The sequence below is a fragment of the Otolemur garnettii genome, unplaced genomic scaffold, assembly GCF_000181295.1.
Source record: "Otolemur garnettii isolate 467f Iridium unplaced genomic scaffold, OtoGar3 scaffold00055, whole genome shotgun sequence".
Taxonomy (NCBI): Eukaryota; Metazoa; Chordata; class Mammalia; order Primates; family Galagidae; genus Otolemur; species Otolemur garnettii.
This window is the reverse complement of record NW_003852450.1, coordinates 3,113,860-3,125,625: the sequence shown is the minus strand read 5'-3', so window position 1 is coordinate 3,125,625 and position 11,766 is coordinate 3,113,860. Positions and strand designations below refer to the sequence as shown.

General features: G+C 48.9%; 1 protein-coding gene across 1 annotated transcript; it reads right to left on the bottom strand.

The window, feature by feature from the left end:
- Positions 1–6,493: 6,493 nt before the first annotated feature.
- AVPR1B (arginine vasopressin receptor 1B) lies at positions 6,494–11,487 on the bottom strand. The gene is made up of 2 exons (XM_003792217.1): positions 10,548–11,487; positions 6,494–6,807 (listed from the first exon to the last, which is right to left on the bottom strand). Exons 1-2 carry the CDS (start codon positions 11,485–11,487, stop codon positions 6,494–6,496), a joined length of 1,254 nt encoding a protein of 417 aa, XP_003792265.1.
- Positions 11,488–11,766: the final 279 nt, after the last annotated feature.

Sequence of the window (11,766 nt, the reverse complement as noted above, 5' to 3'; positions counted from 1 at the left end):
GAGAGGAGAGGAGAGGAGAGGAGAGGAGAGGAGAGGAGAGGAGAGGAGAAGAGAAAAGGGGAGGGGAGGGAAGGAAGAGGGAAAGAGAAGGAAAGAGAAGGGAATAGAAAAGGGAAGGGAAGGGAAGGGAAGGGAAAGGAAGGGAAGGGAAGGGAAGGGAAGGGAAGGGAAAGGATGGACCTGGTTTGGGTTTCTAGGGCTTAAAATTTTTGCTGATCTGTTTGTCCCTTCACCTTTTAGGTTCTATTGTTACTCTCCTGAAACTTTTTTCTTAAAGAGCTGTTTTACTGATTAGAGAGGCAGAATGAATGAGGAATAAACACCAACAAAAATAACAACAGTGTCCTTGCATCAAGAAATGAATCTCTACTTCTTACTGACTTCTTTTAAAAAGGAAAAAAAGAATTCAAGAGTGTGATGAAAAGGTTCAGACAAGTTGCAGTGCACCCGAGAGAGACTGTGCAGTTCCTACTCCAGGGGAGGGGACAACAAGGGTGACACGGGCTAGCTTGCTTTCTCCAGAATTCTAGAATAGTCCCTGAGAGGTGGGAGGAGATAGAAATAAAAAGACTTGATCATCTGGGATTATCAGGGTGGGGTCAAGGCATGTCTGTCCCACTTCTAGGGACAGGAAAGAGGCTGAGAACATGTACAAAACAACATGTAACAAAGGGTATTAACACAGAGCAAGGAAACAAAGCCTGTCAGTGTTTAGAGCTGGGGGCGAAATGTTAGGATCAGGTGGAATTAATTAGAGAAACATCTCTAAGAGAGGTGATTTGTGACCTCACTTTAGAAAAATGGGTAGAAAATCAACAGATGAAAGAAAAGGAACAGCCTGGCCCAGTACGGGTTCTCTGTGAATGCTGGAGGGACTGACCTGAGCTGACTTGTCTGGAGAAGTACCTGGGTCTGGGCTTGGACGCTGCCATGTGCAATGCTGCGAAGCAGGGAGTTGATGTTGGGGGTACCAGAGACCAGAGTCTGTGGAGTACTATAGACAATCTGATTAAGGTCTATAATGCACTCTGTTTCAACGATGGGATATTTATAGCAAATATATCATATAGGTTAACATTAGCACCCACTCTGATTGCTTATAAGCTGAAGGTATTCTTGGAGAGTGCTGTTGAAGAGTAGAGTTGAGGCTGGGTGCAGGGGCTCACACCTGTGATCCTAGTGCTTTGGGAGGCTGAGGCAAGAGGATTACTTGAGCTCATGAGATCAAGATCAGCTTGAGCAAAGCAATACCCAAAATTAGGCAGGCATGGTGGTGTGCACCTGTATTTCCAGCTACTCAGGAAGCTGGGGCAGGAGGATTGCTTGAGCCCAGGAGTTTGAGGTTATAGTGAGCTATGATGACACCATTGTACTCTAGCCCAGGCAGAAGAATAAGACTCTGTCTAAAAAAAGAAAAAGAGTAGAATTGAAAATGTGACTCCACCAAGTGACCCAGAGTTTGGAACTTCAATGACTCCTTAGATGCCCTAATAAATAAGAATGAAGGTTGATTTTGCCTCCTAAGGACTTTGAGCCAATAGATAAGCTGATGACTCGGGCCAGTTAACAGTTTGAAATAATTCTTAAAATCATTGTAAGCCATGATGATCAATAAAATGGTCTTTTTTGTGACAGAGGGTCACAAAAATCTAAATCTGTACAAATAGTCACCTGTGTGAGTAATCACCCTTTGAGGAGCACAGTGTCCAGTTCAATGAAGTCACATTCTTTCATGGTATTATATGGCATTGGTACTCCAGGGGACAATCATGCTGCCCCCCCTCCCCGGGTTCCCACATAAGCGAGGACTCGATTAAATAACTCTCCAAAATCACCTGATAATAAAATACATAAACATTGATTTGTTATTAGCAACCAGTAGATGGCCGGTTACATATGCCAACAACGAACAGGGAACATAAACCACAATACATGTGACCTGTTTCTAATGAATTCTTATTCTAAAGGAGTAAGCACCCAAATGCCCACATGGGAAGCAGCAAAACTCCATGAGAATCTTATTAGCCAACCAAACCTGCTAGGATGAGGAGACATTGTATGCTCAATATCAGTGGGTCTGTTTTGTTCCTTGAATCAGTTGAGTGTTCTCAAGAGGTCTCCTAACCCAGGCCCCAAGTCTCTAAAGCAGAACACAGTAAAGTAACTTTAGCTTATGTGGTTTCTTGAGATCTTGCTAGCACCCTTAAATACTCACCCATGTGTCTCACTGCCTTGCCAATACGTCCTCCACAGGCTTAGAGAGAAGGAAGTATACGTCCAGGTATTTCACAGGGACTGGGTCAAATGACAGGCCAAGAATAAGGTGACCAGATTTTAACATTGGTAAAGCATGACACCATTGGGGGTGGGGTGGGGCCTGGGGGGGCGGGGCCTGACAACAATGCAAACTTTGATAAACAGTTCTTGATAATTAGTTCTCAACAATTATTTGTTATTAAAGTTTAACATTATAAAATTAACAAAAATAATATAAAACGCATATCCTGGCAAAATAGCCACACGGCAGCCGAAAACCATATATTCCCTTCCTGTTCTCCCGTGTTCCCTACCTTGTCATGCATTCTTTCTGAAAACTGGAGCTTCTTTAAAATGCTGCAGGACGCAGAAGAAATTGTTAAAAATCTGGACTATCCTGCCAAAAGTGGAACTTCTGATCACCTTAGCTAAGAATCTTTAGAACTTCAGAAGAAAATGCACTATGGCATTCATGTTGAGAGGCTGGATGACTCTCCCAGCCTGCCTCTGTGGGTGATTACCACTACAGACCCTCCAGGAGAAGTAAGCACGTCTATGGGGTCTCAGCAATATTTGGCTGGAGAAGGAGCCTCATCCAGATTCTCAGGAAGGTGCTACCCTAGCCCAGACTCTCTTTCAGCTCCACACTGCCACCTTGTGGCTCCAGGACAAACTCCAAGATACTTTGCTTTTCCCACTTTAAGGAGGGCAGGGGCTCCTAGGTCACTTCACCCACTCCCTCACCCCTTCGCTCAAGATCACATTTTAAATTTACCTTGCATATCCCATTATCGTTGTCCACAGGAAATGAAAACATCCAGACATTTCTTGGATATTAAAGAATTTTATTGGTCAATTTCAACCATATCTCTGGGTTCATGACCCAGGAGTAAACTGCTATAGCCTGGGCTGAATCTATATCTCCTGGAGAGATAAAATATCTATTTACATGCAAAACACAGACACAGTCATCTGGGAATTACTGGCCTATATAAAATAACATGAAAAGCCATACTGAGAAATCCCCACAGTCAGCTGGTTACCCGCCCCCACCATCCTCTCTGCCCTGCCTTCCCCTCACCTCCCGCTCCTACATGGCATTTAAGGGACTAAAGTACAGTCCACAGGAGGCATAAACACCTTATGTGAGTGTGCAGCCCAGAGGCAGCGCTGACCAGTTTCTCCTGGAGTTAGCTGTTGGAAATGGGATTGACCCAAGAGAGCACAGAGCTCCTTCTTGCTTCCCACAAAGGCCTGCCTCTTTGAACCATATCCATGATTCTTCCACTGGCCCCCATCTGTCCACAAGAGCTTCCTACAGGTCCCACAAAACTGTCATTCACAGATCCAGATGGCATCGTACCACTGCCTTTAGGAGCTTCCTGGAATGGGGTCCCAAGGCCCAATTTTCCCTAAAAGACTTATCATAGGATAGAACTCGCTTTCTGGAAAAGACCAAGTGCACCCTTTCCATGGGAGGAACAGAGATGCCCCATGCCACCGCCATCAGGAGATTCCCTTGAGCAATGCAAGAAAAAAGGGGGAGGCTATTGAAGGTAAAGAGTAGACCAGGCCAGTGCTTCAGTCACCCTGAATCCAGGTCTTCCCTTATCCTCTCTGAACTGTAGACTCTCCTAGGCCCAGGCCCCAGAAGTCACCCACCAGATGCAATCTGGAGCCAGGCCATCATTATCTTCTCTAAAATCAGTATAGACTTTAAAATTATAAATTCGCCCCACCCCCAAAGTGGACATTGCTATTTTGATTTAATAAATGGGAAGTGTTGTTCAGAGAGATTGGATAACTTGCTCAAGTTCACAGAGGCAGAAAAGGAGTGAGATCAAAACTCAAATCCAGGCTCGGCGCCTGTAGCTCAGAAGCTAGAGCGCCAGCCACATACACCGGAGCTGGTGGGATCAATTCCAGCCCGGGCCTGCCAAACGACAATGACAACCACAGCCAAAAAATAGCCAGGCATTGTGGCGGGAGCCTGTAGTCCCAGCTACTTGGGAGGCTGAGGCAAGAGAATTGCTTAAGCCCAAGAGTTTGAGGTTTCTGTGAGCTATGGCATCACATCACTCTACCTGGGGCAACAGCTTGAGACTCGTCTCAAAAAACAAACTCAAATCCAGATCTTTGGCATATATATATATATCTTTCACTGGTGTTCTTTCTACCTCTACCACCTAGTCATTGTAATAAGGCACTATGGTCAGGAACTGTGGTTTGAAGATGGGGCATGGAGCTGTGGGCACCTTATTTAAGGAGAGGAAGGAGCAACTTGACGAGCTCTGGCTGACATGGGTGGCTCCTAAGCCCAGCTGCACCAGGGCAGATGGACAGGGAAGTGGTTGAATGTCAGAGGCTAACACCGGCATGAACCCAGGGAAGAGTCCTGGCAGTGGGTCCTCCCGCTGCCTGAACCTTAGTCACACTCTCCAGTTCTCTGGCACTAAAGGGCTGGGATGCTTTGCTCACTAGCAACACTCAGATCAGGTCTTTTCTTTTAAGAAAGCCTAAGGAGGCTTCTTAGAACTGAGTGTGCTCTGAAAGAAGTATGTCTGCAAAGCCACAGTCATTTCTCCTAGCTCCCTCAGGAGTCATCTCTAGAGCTTCCTTCAGGAACTCTTGACTAGATTAATAATTCCATATCTTAGCATAGGGCTCATGGGTTTACAAATCATTTTTACATCCACATTCTTATTTGACCCTCAGAATGGAGAGAGAAATGATTAGCCAGCATTTTACTGATGTTGGTCATTGGTGATGGCAGAACCAGGATCCAGCGCTCCTGATTTTTCCACTGAAGCTCTTTCCACCACCAAGTCTATCTCTAAGATTAAAGCCAGAATTGGGTGGGGAAGCTTTGGAGTCCCATTGGAGATAATGAGGAGCAGAGCAAGGCCTCAGGTCCTACTTAGCCTTGTAGACTATCAGCCTCAGAGGAAGATTCAGCATCATAGGACTGAAGACAAAAGTGGACAGTATGGCCATGAAGGGATCCACAGTCACCAAAATTGAGTCAAGGGGTATAAATGTCATTGTTATGAAAATTGAACAATTTTTCTAGAGCCTGTTCATTAGAACACACTTTGTATTTCTCTATTATAACATCCTTTCCAGTCTTGCAAAGTCATGGAGGGTTAGATCCTGGAAAGACCTCTGAAGGTATCTTACCTGTTCTATAGGTGAAGAGACTGAGTCCTGGATAAGGGTGGTAACTCACCTAAAGTTGTACAGAAGCCTGAATACAGAGCTGAGATTCAAATCCTGGGCTCCTGACTTGATCTCAGCATCTATGCAATTTATGGTGGAAACTCCAAAGACCCTTGAGGATGTCCAGAGTCATGATCATGCCACCCTTTGGCAAGGGATGTCTCTTCTGTGCAGCCAGGGCAGTCTGGATCCCTAGGAGCCCTGGAGGAGGCTGGGCAGCCAGGCCTTGTTGCCTCTAAGTTTTACTCCTGCTCTTAATTTCATTATGACCATTTTCACCCCCTCCTTCCCTCTTTCTTCCCAGTGGGCCATGCCACTGAGGGTATACATGACTTTCCCCCATCACCCACCCTGTAATGGGGTAGGGAGTGGCATAGGGAGAAGAAGAACTGGCAGTGGCAGAGTCCCTACTATGTGACAGGTGCTATACTAAATCCTGCCTCTTCATTAGGTCATCCATCTCCCTTCAGGAGAGAGGTGGGTATAGCAGGGAAGCCCCACATACCAATTCACAGTTCTTCATTAAGCAATCCTCTCAAAATAGGATCAGGATTAAAATAGAGTCCTTCTCACCTCACAGTTTTTTATTTCTCCCCTCTCTAGGTCAAGCTAGTCAGGTTAGAATGGGGACAGGTAGCTAAGGCCTGAGTCAAGCCTCTGAGTTCCTGCCACCTGTGGAACCCCATACAGCTCCATCCTAAGCCTGCCCAGGTCTGGAGCTCCATATTCTCCAGCTGAGTGTGTTCTCAGACACACAGTGAAAATGGCGGAACCAGGGAGACAAGCAGTTTGATTCTCCCTGACGCCTACCATTGAGATTGGGAGCTCATGAGGGCAGCCCTCACACTAGTGGTAGCCGTGACACCCAGACAAGGGGACTCATTCTGGCCTCATCACTCGGCCTTGGACTAGGCTCCCCTAGAGTCCAGTGCTGACCCTTTCAGATCTACACTCAGTGCCTGAGGTGGGCAGAGGCCTGCCACTAGTCCTGGGGGCACTGCCAAACTCCAGGGAGCCTTCCCTAAAAGATGCTGGTCTCAGTGGCGGCTTCCCCATCCACCTGCTCCAGAGTCAGTGACTCTATGGGCCTGGGTCTCTCGCTGAGGCTGAGGTTGAGGGTGGGTGAGCAGCTGGAGTGCGTCAGCAGCGTGGTGTGGCGGCTCAGGATGCTACCATTGGAGAGCTGCCGTTGCATCCGGGGACGTCCGCAGCAGGCAAGATGACGCAGGGGGCGTGGCAATAGGTGGCTGTTGAAACCCATGTAGATCCAGGGGTTGCAGCAGCTGCTCAGGTTGCCCAAAAGCATGGAGATGGTGAAAGCCACGTTGGTGGAATCTGCCAAGAGAGAAGCACGAGGAGCCGTAGAATGACAGCTCAAAAGGAATCACTTGGGCTTCTATAATTAGAGATGAGCACAGCTAGGACTTGAACTTGCACTCCTGACTCCACAGTCTTACTTCACTGATTATTTTTGGGTTTTGTTTTGTAATGACAAGTGAAAGTAGGAGCTGAGGTTTGCTTGAGTTGAATTGAGAAGTGTGAACACTGCCAGGGGTCGGACCAGCCCATAGGAGAAACCTTTTTTGTTCCAAAACTTAGACTTCGAATCCCCTAATGGATGTAGACCTACGATGCTACAATTTCCATAAAACACACAGGGAAAATGACCAAGTTCAGGCCTCTGCCACACCTGCCCCTGCTTATGTCACAGATCGTGGATTCACATCGCCTTCTGGATTCTCCAGCCCTTGGGGACAGTCCCACCCACTCTGACAGTCATTGCGTATGTGGACACTGACTCTGCCAGGCCTTTTGCAGGGGGTCTGGCAAGACAATCAGTGGAGCACGACTGCCCCACGGGTACCTATGCCATTATCACTAACTGCAGCAGAGGGCGATGCTTCTAGGTACAGTTGTTCAAGCATCCCACTGCAGACCCGTACTTATTCTGTGTTCTCAGGTTCTACTGAGGGAATGCAACTTCCTGCTGGGAAAAACTAATTTCTCTTTTGAGCAGTCAAAATGTGAGCATGCTAATCTGATAAGATGCCTTCCAGACACAATATTCTCTCTAAAGACTAAATGAAACTCCTGGTGCCAGCAGGAAAGTTGCAGGGATGGGTTACAGCAGTGGCAGAGATGCGTGCTGAGTTCCCTTGCTTTTCAGGGGAGGTTGCGGAATCATCAAAAGCAATGTCAAAGCTGGAAGGAGTCTTCAGGGTAAACTTTCCAACTGTTACAGCACAGTTAATAAGAACTGCCACTCAAACCTAAGTTTCCCAGCTCTAAGGCAGAGATCCTGCAGGAACTTCAACCAGCAAACTCAAGGGCAAAACTCAAGTGCCGGTTCTGTAAAGCACAGTGAAAGCTTCGGAAACATTAATTCCTTGTGCACATGTTTCATAGGTGTGTTCACAGGTGTAGCCCTTCATGGCCCAAGAAAAGGGCAAGAAGATTTAACAGAAGGTTCAAGTCATAGGGGAGGAGGCTGTAGGCAGCTGGGCCTGGATGGACACGTCTAGGACACAGAGGTGAGGGCAAGGGGGGAGCGCCTGGAAATGTAGGGGGGCAGCCTCAATAGCACACTCAGGATCCTTCAGTTTTGCCTGGGTTCTGGTCTGCTTCCTGGTAACATAGAACCACAAGCTGCAAAAGACTTTGGAAGTTGCTTTGGCTGGGGCGGGGGGGGGGGGGGGGTGGGGGGGGCCGTGGGGAGGGGGGATGGTATTCATCCTGTCTGCTCTGTCAATGCACATTTAGTGCTCAGATTAAGCCAAGAACAAAGGAGTTCCACAAGTTCCTGCACTTAGGAAGTATCTGTTTGCTTTGGTCCATCTAAGACAGGCCCAGAACAGTGGCTGGAGATGTGCCACAGAGGAAGTACCGGCGTCAGCAGAGGCCTCACTTCCCAGCACCCAGGGGCAGATGCACCATACACAGTCCAGGCGGCAGCCACTGCATCCTGGCAGAAACTCAGCTGACAGCCAGGGGCAGGGGCAGGAGCAGGGGCAGGGAGACCAGCACACTCTGCCACAGACTCGGGGCCTGGGGCCAGGGACCAGCGTGTCGTGGAAGGGACCTGGAAAGTAAAGTAACGAGTCTCAGACCAAAGGTTTTTCCTTTTTCTGAGGAAGGACACTGTCTGTGAGATAACACTTTGTTCTTGCACACCTTGCTCAGAATGGCCTTTAGTAAGTGGCAAATCACTCTACATAGGCGAGGGGTGAGGCCTGGAAGGGTCCTGGTGACAGCGGCCACCTGCAGCAGGAAAGAAAATCTGCACTGGCTGAACAGCAGGATCTTCATCTTCTTGTTGTCCCCTCCATAAAGGGCAAATGACCATCTCACCCCTGGGAGCTATTGGCTAAGCTGAAATTTAGGGGAGTAAAGCCATGTCATAGATAAAGTTTGGCCCATAAGGACCCCAATTCAAGTCCTAGCTCCATCTCTTAAGAGCAGCGGCGTTCTGGACCAGTTATTTTTGCCTCTCTGAGCCTCAGTTACTCAAGATGTTAAATAGAGAAAGCCATCTTTCAGTAGCATGAGGACCAAATGTGCTTGGCACTAGGAAACCCTTCTTCCTTCTATTTTATGCTTAGCTAGAGCAGGGAGATCCCTACAGTTGGTGAGAATTAATATGCTTATTATGGTGACACCACTGCGTCTAGCCCAGGCAACAGAAGAAGACTCTAACTCACAAAATAAATTAAATTAATATGCTTACTTATTGCTTAAGGATAATTTGCAAATAGCCTCTTATCCAGACTGATGGCACAAGGGATCAGTGAGACCTTAATGGTTTGGTATTATTTTTGCGTTTCGCCTTCATGGTTGTGCTAAATTCATAACTAGCCTTTCCCTATTCCATCTCTCAGCAAAAGCAAAGCATTTGGCTTGAGCATGTCCTAGGAAGAACAAAACAAGATTAGAAATAAAAACACAAGAGAAGGGACAAGTCCCCAAGGGCTGCTGGTGTAACCTAAGTCAGTGGCTGGTCAGTGAAGTCTCAGGAGGCTTCCAGAAAAGCCTGCCCTCAGGGCCTCCCTAGGGCAGTTGCATGTTGCACCCCTTAAGCATCCTGAGCTGTTCACACTGTGAGATGCACCGCAGGTCAAGTCACCTCTCTTCACAGCCACCCAGACAGGTTGACATGCACAAGTCTCCATGCCCTACTCCTGCTTAAGGGCAGGAGGAGAGATGTCTTTGAGTACCACTCTCCCTCACTTAGGCTGCCCAGACACAGTTCCTGCTTTCCAGAACAAGCTTGCCTCCATATGGTAGGACCATCAAGCCCTGTCTAAAGCTCAGGAAGCCAGAAAATGATGAGAGCAAGGCCTTCCATGTGCCAGTTGGATCACAGTCCTCTTGGAGGGTCCCATTTTGTTTTCCAGGTAGGGGGAAGGCCTCCCTCTGTTTAGAACCACTTTCAGAACCAGAGTTATGAGTGAAGTTGAGAAAAGACAAGAAGACAGACAGCTGGGGGTCTATTCTTCACTCTCACTCCCCAGATGAGCACTCCGGGGCAAGTTCTGGCTCCTGTTTCCTCATTAGCACAATGAAGGGGTTGAAGTTGTAATTTCAGGGCTGTCCTATGCCAATCTTAATTGGAGGTGGCCAATGAGATGGGGGGGGCTCAACGTCATGTCCAGATGCAGGAGGGAAGAGAGCTGAGACAGCTCATGGGTCACAAATCGCCTCCTGGGCTGGATCATGGGAAAATCCCTTCCAGCTCTATCATTCTATGATTCTGAAGTCCATCTAACAAACTGGCAGTCGGCTGACCAAATCTGCCAACAGTCGTATTTCACTAGTGCCACAGAGTATTTTAAATTGTTAAATTAGTTGCCAATATTTTAAAATCAGGAAATTTTACATAAGAGAAACTCCCATGGCCTTGGTAGGCTGGATGGGAGCTGTAACTGCCCCTTTTCATGTGGAATAGGCAACAGCTTTCTTAATTGCTTGACTGGTTGTCACCTCCCTGGCCCTGGGAAGCACTGTGACCTGCCCTAACCCTCCTGCCTCCCTTCCTGCTCTTTCCAGCCTCACTGCCCGCACACAGACCCCACACTTGCCTTCATCAGGAGCATTCTCATCCCACACAGACCACATCTGGACACTGAAGAAGGGGGCCCAGCAAGCGATATAGGCCAGCACGATGACGAAGGTCATCTTCACGGTTCGGATCTTGGCCCGAGAGATGGTACTGATGCTGCTGACCCGGGACGGCAGCCCCTGAGTGGCTCCCACTGGGACACCAGCTGAGGGTCTGTCGCAAGTTCTCCAGCCCCCTCCTTCCGCCCGCCAAGCCTGTGTCTTGACTTTTAGGTTTTTACAGATGGTGTGGCAGATGAGGCTGTAGCAGGCCGTGAGCATGGCCACGGGCAGAACAAAGATGGCCAGGGTGGTCCAGGTGAGGTAGGCCCGTGGCCCCCAGGGGAAGTGGAAGTCTGCCCAGCAGTCCAGCACCCCCGAGCCTGGGGCCACCTCCCGCAAAGAAAAAATGAAGACTTGAGGGAGGCTGAGGATGGCAGCCAGCAGCCAGGGAGCAGCAATGAGGGGGTGGGTGGATTGGCTGGGCTGCCGCAGGCTGCGCAGGGGGTGACAGACAGCCAGGTAGCGGTCCAGTGTCATGGCCAGCAGCATGTAGGTGGAGGCGAACATGCTGAGCACCTGCAGGTACTTGATGGCCCGGCAGAGGAGGTCAGGGCCCCAGAAGCGGTAAGTGATGTCCCACAGCATCTGGGGCAGCACCTGAAAGAGCGCCACAGCCAGGTCGGTCAGGGCCAAGTGCAGCACGAACAGGTGCATGCGGGAGCGCTTGCGGCCCAGTTGGCCCAAGGTCAGCAGCACGGCCAGGTTGCCTCCTGTGGCCGCCACCAAGACAGTGGCCAGGACTCCGATCTCCACCTTGGCCAGCTCCTCATCCCGACCTAGCCAAGGTATCGTGGCATTAGGGACAGAGAGGGTGCCCTGAGGGGTCGGGCTGCCAGCCCAAAGAGGCCCAGAATCCATGGTCAGGGTTTGCTGAGAGGGAAGAAGAGGCGGGAGAAGATGGATGGAGACTGTGGCTGCAAGCGGAGAGGCTTGATGGGTACAGAGGACTGGCAAGGGAAAGGTTTAAGGTGAAGAGAAAGGAGAAAAGTGGGAATGACTAACGGGGGGAAGGCTTGAAAACAGAGGGAAATAGTTCAGAGGACAGGGACAGAGAATGAAGTAAGCAAAGAAAAAATGCAGCTGAGATTGCTGATCCCCGTGTAGGGACAGGGACCCAGGAGAGAAGAGAAGGAGGGA